Source organism: Diadema antillarum, unplaced genomic scaffold (assembly GCF_040938485.1).
Source record: "Diadema antillarum isolate AM-2024a unplaced genomic scaffold, OU_Dant_1.0 seq00000187_RagTag, whole genome shotgun sequence".
NCBI classification, from domain to species: domain Eukaryota; kingdom Metazoa; phylum Echinodermata; class Echinoidea; order Diadematoida; family Diadematidae; genus Diadema; species Diadema antillarum.
The window spans coordinates 1,464,804-1,486,602 of record NW_027271251.1 but is presented as its reverse complement, the minus strand read 5'-3'; the positions used below and the strand labels follow the sequence as shown (position 1 = coordinate 1,486,602).

The following is a 21,799-nucleotide window of genomic DNA, read 5'->3' as shown; positions in this document are numbered from 1 at the left end:
ACAAGGGCTATTTATAAACCATTTGTTATAGAAAATAATGTATTCACAAACTTTGTATTGGCTAGATATTCTTACCATTATTCTTATTTGTTGTGAATGATTTCACAAGGTTCCCTGTCCAATGGTACCAAATCATCCAATCACAAATCTCAATATAAATATAATACATATTTACTATATATTCATAATCAGCTCCAAATAGATGTGTAATGTTCTCATCAACCTTGCTTACCCGATATATTGGTTTTTTTTTTCGTCATGTCTGAATGAATACATGTATTGCATTTCCCATATACATTCATAAATGTATGCTGATTTTTCTTCAACAGGACTCGTTATGAAAGCACACCCCTTGGTTCTGATGTGACTCTGCTATATTTGATTACAAACAGATACAAAAAAAAATGTATATATATATATATATATATATATATATATATATATATATATATATATACATATAAATATATATATATATATATATTTATATATATATAGATATAGATATAGATTTTTTTTTTAATTTACACATACATAAGTATATACACACAGGATATATATATATATATATATATATATATATATATATATATATATATATATATCCTGTGTGTATATACTTATATGTGTATATATGCCCCATATTTACTTATCTGTTTATAATATCAGCTCAACAAGGCCGATTTCATGTGTTTATTAGTACATGTATTTCAGCAACTGAGGCAAAAATTTGCATATATCTGATCACATGTTTCTTGGCCTATGCTATTATAGTCTACTGCAAATCTTACAAAATGGGTGACATCATGGTGACGTCAGAGATACAGACAATCCTACAACTGCAAAGAAAATGCAGGAATTCGTTTATTCAGTTCTTCAGTTAACTCAGTTTTTAATTGATGGAAAAACCAAAGATACAACATAAAGGCATAACATCCTCAAGGGTTCACTACATGTTCAATGTACACAAACATGAAGACACACTACATGCAAAAACCAATGAACCATGAAGTCTTTCTGAAACAGCAAAACTTTTTTTGCAACAAAAGAAATAAACCCAACAAATCTGAGAAGTTTGAGAGTAGAAAATTAGTCTAGTAGGGATCCACCAGCCAACAGTTAGGTCACTTGAGATATTATTTTTGATCTCCCCAAATATACATACAATAGATACTTTGGCAGTCTTGCAATGCTGGGAGAAATAAAGATAGGTACTCGTCTGCTTATGTCCCACTTAAATGAGGCGTGTGCAAACTCAGTTAAAACTCAGGTTCAAATTCACACATGTTCCCCATTGGGAGGCATACACGTCCTTTTTCACAATTGCACATTACCAATTTCTTCTTCTCATTATTGTATTCTCCTCTTCTCATCTTGATTCATGTGCATGTAACATTTTGCCATGCATTTTTATATGAAAATTCATGACTGCCTCTATGGTTTTCACAACTTTGCCCGCACAAGCTCGAGAAATGAAATGCAAAGTTGTTTTGTATCAACAGATTCAGTTTCAATGAGTAGGTGCTTTTGTTTTTGTTGTTAGTTATTTCATGGTGGATCCCTTTAATGAGAGGGACATGAGTATATCTAAGGCACAGCTATAATAATCTTATCAGCTATTGTATTTCTGATTTTGATTTAAAAACAGGAACTCAGCTTAGTTTTAATGTTAAGTATTATTGCTCCAAGAAGTATAGAACAAATGTTTTGGGCAAATAACCTTGTGTTATGATCATTTAGTTGAGCACATAACTTGTCAAATATCTGCAGGCTCAAAAGTGTCCTTAATTGTTATAAATACAGTCAGATGAAAGATAAGATAGCAAGGGTAACATTTTGTGTTTCTCTAATACAATAAATGGGCATGTAATATCTATCATACGTGGTACACAAGTTATATTTACAATAAAAATATAGCCAATTTTGTTGTTTCCATCTATTGAAGTGAAATGTGTTATAATTCAGAAACATTACCAGAATTCTGCATCCATGAGGGTAGCCATGAAAGATCTAGGAATGGACCAAAGTCTTGGCCGGAATAAGCATGATGGTCCGTTCCCGGATCGAAGTATTCCTCTTACGGAGAGATTTAGTCTAAATGTTCATTCTCACATGTTTGCCTTCCCTACGAACAACACATGTTTACAACTATACACACTTTTTTTCAATCCATCAATACAACATATACTATAAGTTACATGAAGAAGTAACAAACTGATTTAAAGGTACATGAAATGCCAATTTGTAAAAGTAAACATTTATCTACTTGATTCTGATCCTACTTTTGAGAGAGGCCTTAACTACAGAAGTTTTGCATTCATAAATAAATTCATCGTGAACATTTCAATTTCCGGTCATGTGTTCTACTCAAAACATCTTGTAGTACAGTTTGCAGAGATGCTCTTCATATTATGTCGGGGGTTGAAGCTATCAAGACCATCTATGCAAAGTGTACATACATTAGAATTCATTCTCTTCTCTTGCTAGTGTCTAAATATCTATTCCTCCACTACTTCACGCATTTAAATTTGTTCAACAAAGCCAATGATAAGAACTTATCATGCCTCTTTGTCATGTGGAAAGAAAATATATATATATATATAAAAGGGAAGAGCCTCAATCGTCGAGACATGTGTTAGCAAATGTGGTGAAGTAACAAAATATATATTTCCACAGTTTACAGAAGCACATGCACAACTGGCACATACTCATTTTCTGGGTAAACTGGAAATATACACACACGCCCATTTCCTCCTAAAAAGTTTTGAATTCAATGCCCACTTTCAGGCACCTGAAATTAGCTCTAACCCTGTTCATTATTCATACATATAAACAATAGGTAAAGGTATATCAACTGTGTAAGGCACTCTTTTTTTAACTTTTCATAGAGAAAAAAAACATTTACAAGTGTACAAGTAGAATATCATACAACATCAATGAACAGTGCAATTACAACGAAAAAAAAAAATCCCTCAACACATCAAATCAACTTTGATTCAAAGGACTAATCACCTGTTTAGTGTTTCATGTGAAAGAAATCAAAATTAATCCAGATATCACATGATCTGTTGCATAAGGAGCACTGTGTAAATTAGAAGTTGTTTTGATAAATTATAAAAAGAGCTTGCAAAATGCATACCACATAGGCTACACACTAGCCTTATGCTGGAGTTAGCGAATATTTTCACTTGTACAGTAATGAGTACCTGCACCTCAGCTTGCGTAAAATTACTAATCAATTTTTATTTCTGGCATAGAACTAAACAAAATGCCACAATTCATTAAATGTCTCCAATTGACAGAACTCCTTTTAAGATTAATATTGATATAATAGCACAGCTGCTGCTTATTCATGTAATCATAAAATGAACCTCTAAAGTTCAAAAGAAATGGAGACTTGTGATTTTCAAATTGGACTTATTTCAATGTGGGATCTTAGATTTTACACATAATGCTACAAGTATATTGGTCCTAATTCGGCTTTATCTGCTGAATACTAAGAATGGGAAAATTTTTCCTCAGTCAATAAGATATTGAAAATAAAGTAGCGACAATATAGCATCAGGGAATAAACAATAATATTGAAGAACTTTTCTAAATCATAATTAGGTAGAACATACATGACACAAACAATATGATCATACAAATAAGAGAACTACCAATGAACCTTGAGGAATAACCATTTGAAAGATATTTTTTTTTTGAAAAGCACATTAACTTTGTTACACTTCTGGATTCCAACAAAATAATCTGTACAGAACATGCCTTTCCAATAGAACATAGATATTTCTGCAGCCAGTTCTCACTTTACATTTACCTATCCATTTCACTGCTTGGCGATGGATGTTCATTCACTTAGTCTTTGTTCAGGCGTCCCCGGAGAGATAGTGGACCCTGGTGGGACTGGAACAGGCTGCAGACTGCCTGGGATGGCTTGTGTGATAGGGTGACCCTGCATAGGAAAAGGTACAGGAGGATATGGCTGAAAGTTGCCCATTTGGTACATACTAGGCATTTGCATACTGTGTGGCATGCGAGGGTGGACATAGAACATGGGCTGCTGTACAGGAGGGACCATTCCAGAGGTGGTGGGAGCAATGACCATGCTAGGATGGGGGAACATGTAAGGAAGGCCTGGGACAGTAGTCTGTGTAGGTTGGGTAGGGATGTTAGAGGTGACAGAAGGTGGGTTGGTTGGAGTCTGGACAGCCTGGAGTTGTACTGCTTGCATCTGCTGGCGCAGGAGTCGCATCTCTTGTTGTTGTTGCAGAAGTAGTTGCTGGAGATCTGCCCTGTCCATGGCCATGAATTCCTTCACATCATCTGGGAGGGACTCGTCACTAGCAGAATGCTGGGTAGCTAGGTTGGTAAGAGAGGCAGACATAGTTGCAGATTCCTTCAATGACGGAGCTCGGCCAACTCTATCTGAGCCAAGGGTCTTGCCCTTTCCTTTAACTTTGCCAAACAGCTTTTCTTCCAGTGTCACAGTGCTTTCTCTGGTATTGCCATATACCCTCTGGGAAAGTTTGGTGCTTGAAATTAATGAGTCTGGCTCAACAGAGGATGAAATATCAGAAAATCCAGAATCTTGCACTCTTGGAACAACTGTTGTTGTCGAGACATCAGACATGTCATTTTCTGATGAACTATCTCTGTCTGACAAATCTTCTGTTGAGCTGCCAAGGGGAATTCCTCTTCTCATTCCATATGTTTTTTTCTTCTGCTTCCGCACAAACCTCTGTTGAGATGAAAGGCTTTGAGATCCACTCCATTTGGTTCCCACTGTTGAAGCATCTGTGAGCGTAGCATCAGTCTCTTCTGCTTTGCGCTCCTTTTCATTCATGAGGTTTCTCAAGGCTGTCATATCAAAATCAATGTTTGGACTGGATCTCGCTTTTCTTCTCTTTTCACGCAATCTCATCCGTGCCTCATTGTCTCTCAGGGTGATAGTAGAATCATCTCCAGTCTTTGGCATCTCACTCTGGCTTCCTGGATGGTTTGACCGCACATTGGCAAGTGACTGCTGTGCCCTGATGACTGATAAGATACTCTGAGTTCGCTGATGAATCTGACGGTAGCGACTTAGATGCTGCGAGTCATCCATATTATTTGCTCTCTCAACACTCGATGCTGCTACATTCTGCTTCATGCTCTGCAACCTTTGAGCCTTTTCCTTTGTGTCGTCTGTAGACTGATCTGACAGGATTTCAGAAGTGTCCAGCTTCATGTCATCTTCTGGCTTCTTAAGGAGTTTGCTCTTCTGACTGTCTGTGATATCATCATCACCCATATCTACTGCGGGAAGTTCTATGTTGTGTTTTGTGCTATTTTCATTACTATCTCCGGTGGCAACAGCTACTTTAGCCGCTGGAGGGATGGGGTCTTCAACTGGGGAAGAAATACCAGTGTTCTTTTGAATGACAACATCTGTGGAAATATCTACAGCTGGAGAGGTAACATCACTTGTATTCCTGGAAAAGCGTCGGATATTTTTCCGTGCCTGCATAATCAAGTTAAAATGCTCCTCTTCGTGCTCTTCTTCTGCCCTCCTTCGAGGATCAACATACGATTTTCTCTTTACTTCTGCTTCAGCTTTCTTCTTTTTAAGAGCTTCTTTCCAGGGAATGACCTGTGATTTATCTGGAACCTTAGAATATTCACTCTCTTCACTTTCCTCTTTCCTGTCAACAGTTTTTTTCAAAAAATCACTTGGCTCTTTTTGGTTGGATAATGGCACTGGATCTAGGTTTGGTGATTTCGGACTGCCGATCTTGTTTTCTGCTACATTTGAAATAGCACTTTTGTTTTCTTCTGCCTGGAGTTCCTCTTTCACTTCTTTCTTAACTTTGGAACTTTTCCGCTTTACTAGTGATTCTTTCCACCAAACATCTGGCATGGGATTGGTTCTTTCTCTGTCAGACTTTTTCTCAGTCACATTCCTTTTTTTCAGAACATCCTTCCAAGGGTTCACATCTTTGTTTGCAGCAAGATGAATTTTGTCACTTTCCTTCATACTGGACTGACCCCTTTTCTTCTCTTCACTTTTGGTTTGAGCTATCTGTGAAGCAGATATGTCATCTCTGTTTTCGGGTAATTTGCTTGTACTACTAGCACGATCAGTCTTTACTTTGTCACTACCAAACATGTTTAAGGTGCTTTTCACCACACTGCGTCTAGCTAAGTTGGCTAGTTCTTTTTGATCCTGCGTCAAATGCTTTCCTCTTCCAGTGGATCCTTGATCAACATCACGTTTTGAAGTGAAGTCACTGCTGTATTTACTTCGAACAATGTCCCATGCACTTTTCTTGGGAGCAGGTGAGGGTGATTGTGTCTGATCTAGTGAATCAGGTTGCCTGCATTCTTGCTCTTCTGTTCCTTGTGTTTTCAGCACATCTGAACTTGTGATGACATCTAGACCATCTTTGTTTTCACGATCATCTACCATGATTTTTGCAACTTTCTCTCCATTATGCTTGCTTCTTTTTGACAACTCTCCACATTCAGTTGAAAGTCTTTTCTCTTCAGAAAAATATAGCTGTGACTTAACCTTCATGTTACCAGTTGCTTCATCTTGTGTGTCGTTCAGTTCTTCATGATCACTTGCAACATGGTCCTGTTCGACAACTTGTGAGCCCCTCTGTTCTTCATGACCACTCTCAACATTGTCTTGTGCAACTTCCTGTGAGCTTTCCTGTTTTCCAAGATCACTCATGACAATATCTTCTGCAACTACCTGTGAGCTCTCCTGTTTTCCATGATCACTCAGAACACTGTCTTGTGCAACTTCCTGTGGGTTCTTCTGGTTGTTATGATTACTTGCAATACTGTTTTGTGCAACTTCTCGTGAGACTTTCAGTCCTTCATTATCATTTCCAACATCATTCACAGGCTCAAAATCTGCTTTTGGTTTGAAACCAACCATGTCCATTGGAGCACCCATCAACTGAGACAGTCCCTCCCGAAGCAATCTCCTGTTGTCAGCTGTGCGGTCACGTTTCAGTACAGCAGCTCCTCGAGCCATTTGCACAGCAAGAGATATTCCTTCTGTTTCCCTATCATGACTCTTTAGGGATATTGACTTTCGCCGGATAGTAGGCTGAGAATCACCATCTTGTATCTCATTAACCTCTTCCTGATTTTCAGGACAAGGCAAGTCAACATCGTCATCTATGGTGCTTATTTCCCCTGTGAGCTTGGTAGTCTCACTTGGCTGCAATTCATTTGGAGATGCTTCCTCCATGGTGATGGAAGGCAGTTCACTCTTTATCTCCTCCTTTGGGATGTTAGGCATTTTCACAACCTCAGGCAAGTGCACTGGAGAGATGCCCACATCCTCTGATGGGAACACATTCACAGTTTCTGATGGGGAAGACACATTTCCACTGGAGTATTCAAAGAGGATCTCGCCAAGAAGAGAATCACGGGAATTTGATTGCCATTTGTCAGGTTTCAAATGGAGTCCACTTGTTGGTTTGGGTTGGTTTGCAGCTGCATGTATATCCATACCTGGAAGAGATGATTCTTCTACAACAGACTGACTAGAAGGTATTTGTTCAGGCACTGCAAAAGACTTATCTAACATATCACACACAGCAGTACTTTCATCAAGGGGGTCAGTTTCAGCAGAAACATGCACACGTTTTGGTTTAGGGGGTGGTGCACCAAAGGGAAGGGGCATACTCTTGACAACTTCATAAATTTCATGCATATTGCTGCCATGCTTGCTTTGCTCGTCTTTATGACCAGTTGTCAGCAAGGGGGAGGTGACACTGGGGCAAGTGACTGGAACAGACTCGACAGACAACACATGTGCATTTTCTACCACTGGGGAGGGTTGTGCAGGATGAGGGTGTTCACACGCAACTTCACCATAGGAAGAACTTACCATTACATCTGAAGACACTGAAGACTCTCTTGTTAGTATTTTCCTGTCTTGAAGCTGCTGAGAAGTTAGGGATGTTCTTATTTTCGATGCTGCTGATGACATTGATTCTAAGGAAGCTGTTGATGGCCAGGAACCCTCTGATATGGAGTCTTCTACTGTGGCAGGTCTTTCAGAAGGGGGTTGAGGTGCTCTCCTTTTCTTATTTTTATATTTGGGCACTTCCACTTCTGGTGCATTGGAGTGTGCAAGAAATTCTGCTTTTGAGTACTGTGGAGGTTCTGCAGCCACTGGCTGTGATTGCAATTTCTCTGTGCTTTCCTGAATTTCTGCTAGAGGTCTCCTCTGCTCGTCACTAGGTCTTCCATCTGCTGATTGATCTGGAATTTCCAGCATGACATCGCGTGACCTCTTCTTGCCTCCAAAGAGCTTTCCAAAACCTCGCCTCTTAACCTTGTCGGTAGACTCCTTTTTATGCTTCCCATCGAGTTTCGAATGTTTGTTGTCTCCACCAACAGCTCCAGCTTCATCATCATTGGCATTGTTGTTATAATTTTCTTCTTCTGGACCATCCTCGGAATTGTTGTTGTTGACATTGCAGAGGTTGCTATTGTTGTTGTTTGAGTTAGGGTTGTCTTCTTTATCAGAATCAGAAGAGAGTCCAACAGCACTTTTGATCTTCGAGAAGAAGCCGTCATCTGAGTCAGAAGATGATGATGATGAGGAGGAAGAGCTTGATGAATCATCTCCAATGCCGACAGCTCCAAGAAGACTAAATCCTTTCTTTTTCTCCTTCTTTTCTTTCTTCTCCTTCTTTTCTTTCTTCTCCTTCTTGTCCTTATCTTTTTTATGTTGTTTTTTCCCCTTCTTGTGTTTCTTGTGCTTTGCATCTTTTTCAATTCCTGTGCTTCCTCCCACACTAATATTGCCTTCTGGTACTCCTAATTTGAAAGCAGCACCTGCATCTGCACCAGCATCACCTGCCACATCAGCACTACCTACTCCGCCTATGCTAAAGCCTATGCCACCTCCAATGTCTACATTAGCAGCTCCATCTCTGCCACCAATGGATGCTGATGGAATGTTGGAAGAAAAATCCTTATCTGCAGAGATACCACCACCTAAGCTGACATTGGCATCTCCATCTCCTGACAGTGATGGAGCTTTCACACTGATATCAGACTCTGGCTTGACAGAATCAACATTCACTCCAACACCTCCAAGACCAGAAAAGACACCTCCAGCATTGATATCTGGCATGTTGACATCTGCACCGCCAAGACCTCCTCCAAAGCCTGCTCCAAAGTTCCCGTCAACACTTCCTTCAGGTTTGCCAATGTTGACATCTGGCTTGTCAACATCTAAGCTCACTCCACCGCTTTCTCCAAGACCAGCTCCAGTGCCAATGCCAAGACCTCCGCCAATGCTTGCTCCAAGGTTTCCACCAATGCTACCATCAGGTTTGCCAATGTTGACATCTGGTTTGTCAATATCTACGCTCACTCCAGCACCTCCGCCAAGACCTCCACCAATGCCTGCTCCAAAGTTGCCACCAATGCTACCTTCGGGTTTGCCAACGTTGACATCAGGCTTGTCAATATCCAAGTTCACTCCAACGCCTTCTCCAAGACCAACACCAGTGCCTCCACCAAGACCTCCTCCAAAGCCTGCTCCCAAGTTTCCACCAATGCTACCTTCAGGTTTGCCAATGCTGACATCTGGCTTGTCAATATCTAAGCTCACTCCAGCACCTCCTCCAAGACCTCCTCCAATATCTGCTCCAAGGTCTCCACCAATGCTACCTTCAGGTTTGCCAATGTTGACATCTGGCTTGTCAATATCTAAGCTCACTCCAGCACCTCCGCCAAGACCTCCTCCAATACCTGCTCCAAGGTCTCCACCAATGCTTCCTTCAGGTTTGCCAATGTTGACATCAGGCTTGTCAATATCTAAGCTTACTCCAGCGCCTTCTCCAAGACCAACACCAGTGCTTCCACCAAGACCTCCCCCAAAGCCTGCTCCCAAGTTTCCACCAATGCTTCCTTCAGGTTTGCCAATATTGACATCTGGCTTGTCAATATCTAAGCTCGCTCCGGCACTTCCGCCAAGACCTCCTCCAATGCCTCCTCCAAAGTTTCCACCAATGCTACCTTCAGGTTTGCCAATATTGACATCTGGCTTGTCAATATCTAAGCTCCCTCCAGCGCCTTCTCCAAGACTTATACCAGTGCCTCCACCAAGACCGCCTCCAAAGCCTGCTCCCAAGTTTCCACCAATGCTACCTCCAGGTTTGCCAATGTTGACATCTGGCTTCTCAATATCTAAGCTCACTCCAGCACCTCCGCCAAGACCTCCTCCAATGCCTGCTCCAAGGTCTCCACCAATGCTTCCTTCAGGTTTGCCAATGTTGACATCTGGCTTCTGAATATCTAAGCTCATTCCAGTGCCTTCTCCAAGACTAACACCAGTGCTTCCACCAAGACCTCCTCCAAAGCCTGCTCCCAAGTTTCCACCAATGCTACCTTCAGGTTTGCCTATGTTGACTTTTGGCTTGTCAATATCTAAGCTCCCTCCAGCGCCTTCTCCAAGACTAACACCAGTGCTTCCGCCAAGACCTCCTCCAAAACCTGCTCCCAAGTTGCCAGCAATGCTACCTTCAGGTTTGCCAATGTTGACATCTGGCTTGTCAATATCTAAGCTCACTCCAACACCTCCACCAAGACCTTCTCCAATGCCTGCTCTCAAGTTTCCATCGATGCTACCTTCAGGTTTGCCAATGTTGACATCTGGCTTGTCAATATCTAAGCTCACTCCAGCACCTCCGCCAAGGCCTCCTCCAATGCCTGCTCCAAAGTTTCCACCAATGCTACCTTCAGGTTTGCCAATGTTGACATCTGGCTTGTCAATATCTAAGCTCACTCCAGCACCTCCAAGACTACCACCAGTGCTTCCGCCAAGACCTCCTCCAAAGCCTGCTCCCAAGTTGCCACCAATGCTACCTTCAGGTTTGCCAATGCTCACATCTGGCTTGTCACTATCCACCCTCATTCCAGATCCAGCATTGAAGTCCATTCCAGCATCTCCTCCAATTCCTGTACCCTTTCCCTCATGCTCTCCAACTTCAACATTTGGTTTGACATCAAAGCCTAAACCTCCTACTCCTCCTCCAATATTTACGCCAAAGCCACCTATCTGTGAATTTGATTTTTCACCATCTATCTTTGCACTGGGAACATCCACTCCACCGCCAAAATCAACACTCATCCCTCCTTCTGGTTTAAAATCTGGTTTTTCCATATCAATTTCAAAACCAGGCTTTATGCTTCCTTTTCCAGAGGAATCAACTCCGCCTCCAATATCAATCTCCTTCTCAGCATCCCCACTCCCTCCAAATCCAAATCCAAATCCAAATCCTTTTTTGCCTTTCTTTTTCTTTTTGTGTCTTTTGTGTTTCTTCTTGCCTTCGGAATCACTGGAGTCTGAACTACTACTACTACTACTGCTGCTGCTTGATGAAGTGCTTGATTTGTCCTTTGATTTTCCAAATCCAAATCCGAAGCCAAATTTCCCCTTGCCATCTGCCTCTTCCTTGATATCGGGTCCAGTCACAGCCCCATCAACATTCAGATCCACATCACCACCCACCCCAAGTCCTCCTTCAATTTTTCCCACTTTCACATCAGGCATATTGACATCTATACCACTTACTCCACCAAGATTAAAATCCTGTTTGCCACCATCTGCAGAAACATCCACTCCACCAAGTCCAACATTGCTTTCAAGGCCACCTTTTCCATCAATTGCCATGTTTGCTTTGTCAAAATCCATGCCGACTCCTCCAACATTGACATCTATACCCCTACCCCCATCAAGTTTGCCAACACCTCCAATATTAATGTCTGGTTTCTCCGGTAGTTTGATGTCAACATCCCCATCAACATCTGGTTTGCTGGATCTAATGGTGGCATCAACTTCAGGTTTTATATGTAGCCCAGCATCTGCATCTGTCCCGCCAATGTCAATTTTTGCTGATGGTAGAGAGACGGCTCCTTCAGGTTCCTTTACATCTATGTTGTTACCTCCTGAAGCACCAAATCCAAGTTTTCCTCCTATCTTGAACTTGCCACTCTTGTCCTTCTTTCCAGATCCATCTTTCTTTCCTTTTTTCTTCCCAAACTTCAGGCCAAAGCCACCTTCAGGAGCATCTACCTCAGGAACTGCACCCCCTTTACCATCGGCATCAATATCACCTTCAATGTCCACTGATGGAGGAGTTACATCTGCCTCTCCAGAGCCAAATCCAAACTTGCCACCTACTTTGAATTTGCCCTTCTTGTCCTTTTTGCCAGATCCCGTTTTTCCTTTCTTTCCAATTCCAAAGCCAATTCCACCAGATGGAATGTCAATTTCTGGGCCTTTTACATCCATATCAGGTTCTTTCACATCTCCACCCAGGATAGCACCTCCAATATTCATCTCTGGCTTGTTGGAGCGCACATTTATGTCAGCACTAGGCTTTACAGATACATCAGCTCCTCCACCCATGTCAAGACCACCTCCAATATTAACATCTGTAGATGGAGCATTAATATCTCCACCTACTTTTAGTCCACTGTCCCCATTTACATTTACATCATCAAGGTTTACATCTGGTCCCTTGAGTCCAATGTTAAGTCCTGTTTTCCCTTCATCACTGGAGTCAGAAGATGTATCTTTGCCTCCAAAGCCAATCTTCAGGCCTCCAAGGCCAAAGCCTCCTTTACCTTTCTTTTTGCCCTTGCCCTTAATTTTGCCACCTGATCCAATTTTCACTCCATCTGAAGGCATGTCTAGGTTACCATCAGCTCCACCATCAAGTGAGATATTTGGTGCTTTGAGTTCTGCCTCACCTCCGATGCTTGGCTTGGCTGTCTTGATATCCAAGTCACCCTCCAGTTTAGCAGATGTATCTATGTCAGCACTTACTTCTCCTGATGGCAAGCTGATATCTGCTTCAGGGTCAACATCTGCACTACCAGAGCCACCAAAGCCTAGTTTGCCACCGATTTTGAATTTCCCTTTCTTGTCTTTCTTTCCAGATCCTCCCTTTTTACTTCTTTTTCCAAAGCCAAATCCAATACCACCTGATGGTGTATCTAGTTCTGGTCCTTTTACATCAATATCCTTATCTGGTACATCAACTGTCACATTTAAACCTGGTACTTCTGTGGTTGCTTTCAGATTGGCATCTCCTTCCAGGTCACCAGATACATCGGGTGCAGCAATCTTCCCAGATACACTTGGGTCAGGTAGTTCTGCATCACCGTTAACATGTCCTTTTCCTCCACCACCTAATTTCATTTTGCCAAAGTGAAAGCCTCCACCTTTGCCTTTCTTGCCAGAGCCCTTCTTCTTGCCACCAATACCAATGCCAAATCCAATATCAGCTTTTGGCTTTTCAATATCTAAGTCCACATCAGGAGCTTCTACATTAACACCATCATTCCCATCAACACCTATATCAGGTCGGCTTGACTTGATATTGATATCAGCTTCTGGCTTCACTACATCTAACCCTGCCTCTAGCTTTGCAGAACCTAGTGAAAAGCCACCTCCACCCAGGTTTACCTGCGCGTCTGGACCGTCTGGCTTTTTGATATCAACATCCAAGTCATGACTAGCTTTTCCACCAATGTCAAATTCTGGTTTTTCCACTGACAGATCTCCCGCGGGTGCAGCTATTCCTCCACTAGTTCCAAAAGAAAGATTTCCTTTTGGAATAGCAATATCTGCATCAAGTCCAGCTCCAGCACCATCAAGGCCACCACCTCCAATCTCTAGCCCTGCTTTACCTCCAGCACCCAAGTCAGCACTGGGCAAGGAAGCGCTGCCATCAGGTAATGATGCAGCACCGCCCATGCCAACTCCAATGCCTCCTATTCCTCCAATGCCACCACTCAGATCTCCTTTGCCTTCAATATTGACTTCAGGCCCACTTACATCACCTCCACCAAGGGAAAGACTTCCTGATGGGAGTACACCTCCCAGACCAGCTTTTCCAATTCCGCCGGCAATATCAGGGGCATTTACAGATAGCCCAGCAGATGGTCCACGCAGATTGCCATCTACATCAACATCAGGTTTGTCAATGTCCACATTTCCTCCAAGTCCAAAACCACCACTTATGCCTCCTCCTCCTATGCTAACATCTGGTTTGTCCACGGACAATCCTCCCTTCCCTTGTGGAACATTTCCACTTGCGTCAACATCAGGTCCTTTGACATCTACAGACAGCCCAGCACCAATGTCACCTGCTCCTTTTCGACCTCCGAATCCAAATCCAAACCCACCCTTGCCATCTCCTTCATCAGAACTGGAACTGGAACTGGACTCTGATGATGAAGTGTGTTCATCACTGCCACCAAACCCGAGTTTGAAGCCTCCTAATCTGAATTTTTTGCCCTTTTTCTTCTTTTTCTTGCCTCCTTTCACACCTAACTTTATGTCTGCATCTGGTGCACTGATGTCTTTTTTCCCATCAACAGTGATGGATCCATCACCATCCACATTTCCACCTATGTTTACGTCTGGTGCATGGAGAGATGCATCTCCACTTCCATCACCTCCTACTTTGAATTTGCCTCCTATGCCAAACCCTTTATCTTTCTTGCTACCTCCAGAAATTTTGTACTTCTTTTTCTTTCCAAAACCCCAGCCTGAATCTGGAGCATCTACAGAGCCTGAAACTGAAGCAGAAGGCAAGTTTGAATCTCCACGAGGCGATATGTCTGGGCCATCTGCTTTTCCATGGGCTGAAATATGTACATCTGGACCATCTACATCAGCTCCTCCTGACAGATTTGCATCTGGTTCATGTCCTTTACCACCAAGTTTGAAGCTAGGTGTCCCAAGGTTCAATCCAAATTTGAATTTTCCTTTTCCTTTGCTTCCTTTCTTCCCTTTGGTTCCCTTAAAATCTGCTTCCAAATCAGCATCGGGGCCATCAAGATCAGCTCCTACATTGCCTGTCAACACTTCTCCTCCAAGACTACCCTTACCTCCAATGTCTAGGTCTGGTTTTTCAGCTTTGATGCTAATGTCAGTTTCTGGCTTTATGTTGATGTCAGCGTCTCCTCCAATGTTACCTGTAATATTGACTTTTCCATCGGGGCCATCAACATTCAGATTAGGTCCAGATATATCTCCTTCAGCCTTTGGAAGGTCTAAGTTGCCTCCAACATTGACAACCGGCTTTTTAACACTGGCATCGATATCTAGCTTGTCCCCATCAATCTCTGCATCACCATTCCCACCGAATCCAAAGTGAGGCATTTTTAGTCCAAAGCCAAATTTGCCCTTCTTTTTGCCACTTCCACGTCCTTTCAGTTTTGGCCCTTTCAAATCAATATCTCCTTCACCAGAAACATCCAAGTCAGGTCCATCGACAGACAGATCAGCATCTGGACCCTTGGCATTTATATCTACACTGCCTTCAATGCCACCAGAGGGAAGCTTGATATCACCTTCTGCATCAATGTCAGGTTTTTTGACGTCTGCATCCACATCAATGTCACCACCTCCATGTCCTCCTCCTCCAAAGTGGGGTCCCTTAAACTTGGGCATTTTCAGGCCGAAGCCAAATCCTCCTTTGCTTTTACCACTGCCTTTTGCATTAATGTCTCCTCCTCCAGACACATCCAAGTCGGGTCCATCCACAGACAGATCAGCATCTGGTCCTTTGGCATTGATGTCTACACCTCCTTCAATGCCACCAGAGGGAAGCTTGACATCACCCTCAACATCAACGTCAGGTTTTTTAATGTCTGCATCCACATCGATGTCACCACGTCCTCCTCCTCCAAAGTGAGGGCCTTTGAACTTTGGCATTTTGACACCAAATGAAAATCCACCTTTCTTCTTCCCACTTCCATCAACATCTACATCCACACCACCAGAGACATCCATGTCTGGACCATCCAGAGAAGTGTCAACATCTGGCCCTTTCACATCAATGTCCCCACCAGCATCTAGTGCAACACCTCCAGACGGTAGTTTTACATCTCCCCCTACATCTAAGTCAGGTTTGGCCGTCTTGACATTCACATCAACTTCTGGCTTTGCAATATCTGCATCGATATCCAAATCAGCATTGCCATGTCCTCCCCCGCCAAAGTTGGGTCCCTTGAACTTTGGCATTTTTAGGTCAAAGCCAAACCCTCCTTTACCTTTACCACTTCCTTTCATGTCAATGTCTCCTCCACCTGACACATCCAAGTCAGGTCCATCCACAGACAGATCGGCATCTGGTCCTTTGGCATTTATGTCTACACCTCCTTCAATGCCACCAGAGGGAAGCTTGACATCACCCTCAACATCAACGTCAGGTTTTTTGATGTTGGCATCCACATCGATGTCAGCACCTCCATGTCCTCCTCCTCCAAAGTGAGGTCCCTTAATCTTGGGCATCTTCAGGCCAAATCCAAAGCCTCCTTTGCTTTTGCCACTGCCTTTCACATCAATATCTCCTCCACCAGACACATCTAAGTCAGGTCCATCCACAGACAAATCGGCATCTGGTCCTTTGGCATTTATGTCTACACCTCCTTCAATGCCACCAGAGGGAAGCTTGACATCACCCTCAACATCAACGTCAGGTTTTTTGATGTTGGCATCCACGTCGATGTCAGCACCTCCATGTCCTCCTCCTCCAAAGTGGGGTCCCTTAAATTTGGGCATTTTCAGGCCAAAGCCAAAACCTCCTTTACCTTTACCACTGCCTTTCCTATCAATGTCCCCTCCACCAGACACATCCAAGTCAGGTCCATCCACAGACAGATCGGCATCTGGTCCTTTGGCATTTATGTCTACACCTCCTTCGATGCCACCAGATGGAAGCTTGACATCACCCTCTACATCAACATCAGGTTTTTTTATGTCTGCATCCACATCAATATCACCACTCCCATGTCCTCTTCCTCCAAAGTGGGGTCCCCTAAATTTGGGCATTTTGAGGCCAAAGCCAAAGCCTCCTTTGCTTTTGCCACTGCCTTTCACATCAATATCTCCTCCACCAGACACATCCAAGTCAGGTCCATCCACAGACAGATCGGCATCTGGTCCTTTGGCATTTATGTCTACACCTCCTTCAATGCCACCAGAGGGAAGCTTGACATCACCCTCAACATCAACGTCAGGTTTTTTTATGTTGGCATCCACATCGATGTCAGCACCTCCATGTCCTCCTCCTCCAAAGTGGGGTCCCTTAAATTTGGGCATTTTCAGGCCAAAGCCAAAACCTCCTTTACCTTTACCACTGCCTTTCCTATCAATGTCCCCTCCACCAGACACATCCAAGTCAGGTCCACCCACAGACAGATCGGCATCTGGTCCTTTGGCATTTATGTCTACACCTCCTTCAATGCCACCAGAGGGAAGCTTGACATCACCCTCAACATCAACGTCAGGTTTTTTGATGTTGGCATCCACATCGATGTCAGCACCTCCATGTCCTCCTCCTCCAAAGTGGGGTCCCTTAAATTTGGGCATTTTCAGGCCAAAGCCAAAACCTCCTTTACCTTTACCACTGCCTTTCCTATCAATGTCCCCTCCACCAGACACATCCAAGTCAGGTCCATCCACAGACAGATCGGCATCTGGTCCTTTTGCATTTATGTCTACACCTCCTTCGATGCCACCAGATGGAAGCTTGACATCACCTTCAACATCAACATCAGGTTTTCGGATGTTTGCATCGACATCAACATCGCCATGTCCTCCTCCACCAAAATTAGGGCCTTTGAACTTGGGCATTTTGACACCAAATGAAAATCCACCCTTCTTTTTCCCCTTTCCATTCAAATCCATGTCTGGACCATCCAAAGAGGCACTAACATCTGGCCCTTTCACATCAATGTCCCCAGATGGTAGCTTTGCATCTCCCCCTAAATCTAGGTCAGGTTTGGCCGTTTTGACATTCACATCAACTTCTGGCTTGGCAATATCCGCATCGACATCCAAATCAGCACTGCCATGTCCTCCTCCTCCAAAGTTGGGTCCCTTAAACTTGGGCATTTTCAGGCCAAATCCAAAGCCTCCTTTGCTTTTGCCACTGCCTTTCACATCAATATCTCCTCCACCAGACACATCCAAGTCAGGTCCATCCACAGACAGATCGGCATCTGGTCCTTTGGCATTTATGTCTACACCTCCTTCAATGCCACCAGAGGGAAGCTTGACATCACCCTCAACATCAACGTCAGGTTTTTTGATGTTGGCATCCATATCGATGTCAGCACCTCCATGTCCTCCTCCTCCAAAGTTGGGTCCCTTAAACTTGGGCATTTTCAGGCCAAAGCCAAAACCTCCTTTACCTTTACCACTGCCTTTCCTATCAATGTCCCCTCCACCAGACACATCCAAGTCAGGTCCATCCACAGACAGATCGGCATCTGGTCCTTTGGCATTTATGTCTACACCTCCTTCAATGCCACCAGAGGGAAGCTTGACATCACCCTCAACATCAACATCAGGTTTTTTGATGTTTGCATCCATATCGATGTCAGCACCTCCATGTCCTCCTCCTCCAAAGTTGGGTCCCTTAAACTTGGGCATTTTCAGGCCAAATCCAAAGCCTCCTTTGCTTTTGCCACTGCCTTTTACATCAATATCTCCTCCACCAGACACATCCAAGTCAGGTCCACCCACAGACAGATCAGCATCTGGTCCTTTGGCATCTACGTCTATACCTCCTTTAATGCCACCAGAGGGAAGGTTGGCGTCACCCTCAATATCAACGTCTGGCTGTTTTACTTTCCCATCCACATCAATGTCAGCACTGCCATGCCCTCCAAAGTGAGGAAACTTGAACTTTGGCAGTTTAAAACTGAATCCTTTCCTTTTTTTACCACTGCCTTTCAGATCAATATCTCCTCCACCAGACACATCCAAGTCAGGTCCACCCACAGACAGATCAGCATCTGGTCCTTTGGCATCTACGTCTATACCTCCTTCAATGCCACCGGAGGGAAGCTTTACATCACCCTCAACGTCAACATCAGGTTTTTTTATGTTTGCATCCACATCGACATCACCACTCCCATGTAATCCTCCTCCAATGTGAGGTCCTTTGAACTTTGGCATTTTCAGGCCAAAACCAAACCCTCCTTTCTTTTTTCCTCTGCCCTTAATGTCAACATCTCCTCCACCGGATACATCCAAGTCAGGTCCATCAATAGACAGATCAGCATCTGGTCCCTTGGCATTTATGTCTACATCTCCTTCAATGCCACCAGAGGGAAGCTTGACATCTCCCTCAACATCAATGTCAGGTTTTTTAATGTCTGCATCCACATCGATGTCACCACGTCCTCCTCCTCCAAAGTGGGGACCTTTGAACTTTGGCATTTTAACGCCAAATGAAAACCCTCCTTTCTTTTTCCCACTTCCATCAACATCCATGTCCACGCCACCAGAGACATCCATGTCTGGACCATCTAGAGAAGCATCAATGTCTGGCCCTTTCAAATCAATGTCCCCACCAGCATCTAGTGCAAGTCCTCCAGATGGTAGTTTTACATCTCCCCCTACATCTAAGTCAGGTTTGGCCGTCTTGACATTCACATCAACTTCCGGCTTGGCAATATCTGCATCGATATCCAAATCAGCACTGCCATGTCCTCCCCCGCCAAAGTTGGGTCCCTTGAACTTTGGCATTTTCAGGTCGAAGCCAAACCCTCCTTTACCTTTACCACTGCCTTTCATATCGATGTCCCCTCCGCCAGACAAATCCAAGTCGGGTCCATCCACAGATAGATCGACGTCTGGCCCTTTCACATCAATGTCTCCACCAGCATCAAGTGCAAGTCCTCCAGATGGTAGTTTTACATCTCCCCCTACATCTAAGTCAGGTTTGGCCGTCTTGACATTCACATCAACTTCCGGCTTGGCAATATCCGCATCAACATCCAAATCAGCACTGCCATGTCCTCCCCCGCCAAAGTTGGGTCCTTTGAACTTTGGCATTTTCAGGTCGAAACCAAAACCTCCTTTGCTTTTACCATTGCCTTTCATGTCAATGTCACCTCCACCAGACACATCCAAGTCAGGTCCATCAATAGACAGATCAGCATCTGGTCCTTTGGCATTTATGTCTACACCTCCTTCAATACCACCAGAGGGAAGCTTGACATCACCCTCAACATCAACATCAGGTTTTTTGATGTTGGCATCCACATCGATATCGCCACTGCCATGACCTCCTCCACCAAAGTGAGGACCTTTGAACTTAGGCATTTTGAGACCAAAGCCAATTCCTCCTTTCTTTTTCCCACTTCCATCAACATCCATGTCCACACCACCAGAGACATCCATGTCTGGACCATCTAGAGAAGCATCAACGTCTGGCCCTTTCACATCAATATCCCCACCAGCATCTAGTGAAAGTCCTCCAGATGGTAGTTTTACATCTCCCCCTACATCTAGGTCTGGTTTGGCTGTTTTGACATTCACATCAACTTCTGGCTTTGCAATATCCGCATTGACATCCAAATCAGCGCTGCCATGTCCTCCTCCTCCAAAATGAGGTCCCTTGAACTTGGGCATTTTCAGGCCAAATCCAAAGCCTCCTTTGCCTTTACCACTGCCTTTCACATCGATGTCCCCTCCACCTGACACATCCAAGTCAGGTCCATCCACAGACAGATCTGCATCTGGTCCTTTGGCATCTATGTCTATACCTCCTTCAATGCCACCAGAGGGAAGCTTGACATCACCTTCAACATCAACATCAGGTTTTTTTATGTTTGCATCCATATCGATGTCACCACTGCCATGTCCTCCTCCGCCAAAGTGGGGTCCCTTAAACTTGGGCATTTTCAGGCCAAATCCAAAGCCTCCTTTGCTTTTGCCACTGCCTTTTATGTCAACATCTCTTCCACCAGAAATTTTTGCATCAGGACCATCTACAGATAAATCAGGATCTGGTCTTTTGACATCTACGTCTACACCTCCTTCAATGCCACCAGATGGAAGGTTGGCATCTGTCTTGATGTCCATGTCTGGTTTCTTGACATCTGCATCTACATCAATATCAGCATCAGCTCCTCCACCGAAGTTGAACCCTTTGAACTTGGGCATTTTCCAGCTGAAGCCAAACCCTCCTTTCTTTTTCCCTTTGCCTTTTATGTCAACATCTCCTCCTCCAGACACATCTAAGTCAGGTCCATCCACAGACAGATCAGCATCTGGTCCTTTGGCATTTATGTCTACATCTCCTTGAATGCCACCAGAGGGAAGCTTGACATCACCCTCAACATCAACATCAGGTTTTTTTATGCTTGCATCTACATCGATATCGCCACGTCCTCCTCCACCAAAATTAGGGCCTTTGAACTTGGGCATTTTGACACCAAAGGAAAATCCTCCCTTCTTTTTTCCCTTTCCGTCAAAATCCATGTCTGGACCATCCACAGAGGCACTAACATCTGGCCCTTTCACATCCATGTCCCCACCAGCATGTAGTGCGACTCCTCCCCCTACATCTAGGTCAGGTTTGGCCGTCTTGACATTCACATCAACTTCTGGCTTGGCAATATCTGCATCGACATCAGGCTTTCTTATATTTGCATCCACATCAATATCACCACTGCCATGTCCTCCACCTCCAAAGTTGGGTCCCTTAAATTTTGGCATTTTCAGGCCGAAGCCAAACCCTCCTTTGCTTTTGCCACTGCCTTTCACATCAATATCTCCTCCGCCGGACACATCCAAGTTCGGTCCATCCACAGACAGATCAGCATCTGGTCCTTTGGCATCTACGTCTATACCTCCCTCGACGCCACCAGAGGGAAGTTTAACATCACCTTCTATATCAACATCAGGTTTTTTGATGTTTGCATCCACATCAATATCACCACCCCCACGTCCTCCTCCTCCAAAGTT

General features: G+C 43.9%; 1 protein-coding gene across 1 annotated transcript in view; it reads right to left on the bottom strand.

Moving 5' to 3' along the window:
* Positions 1–863: 863 nt before the first annotated feature.
* Positions 864–21,799, bottom strand: part of LOC139728607 (uncharacterized) — a 126,992-nt gene continuing 106,056 nt past the window's right edge. The window contains 2 exon segments of the mRNA XM_071639549.1: positions 864–3,952; positions 7,886–21,798. Of these exon segments, the coding sequence (XP_071495650.1) occupies positions 3,848–3,952; positions 7,886–21,798 (14,018 nt within the window). The 3' untranslated portion in view covers positions 864–3,847.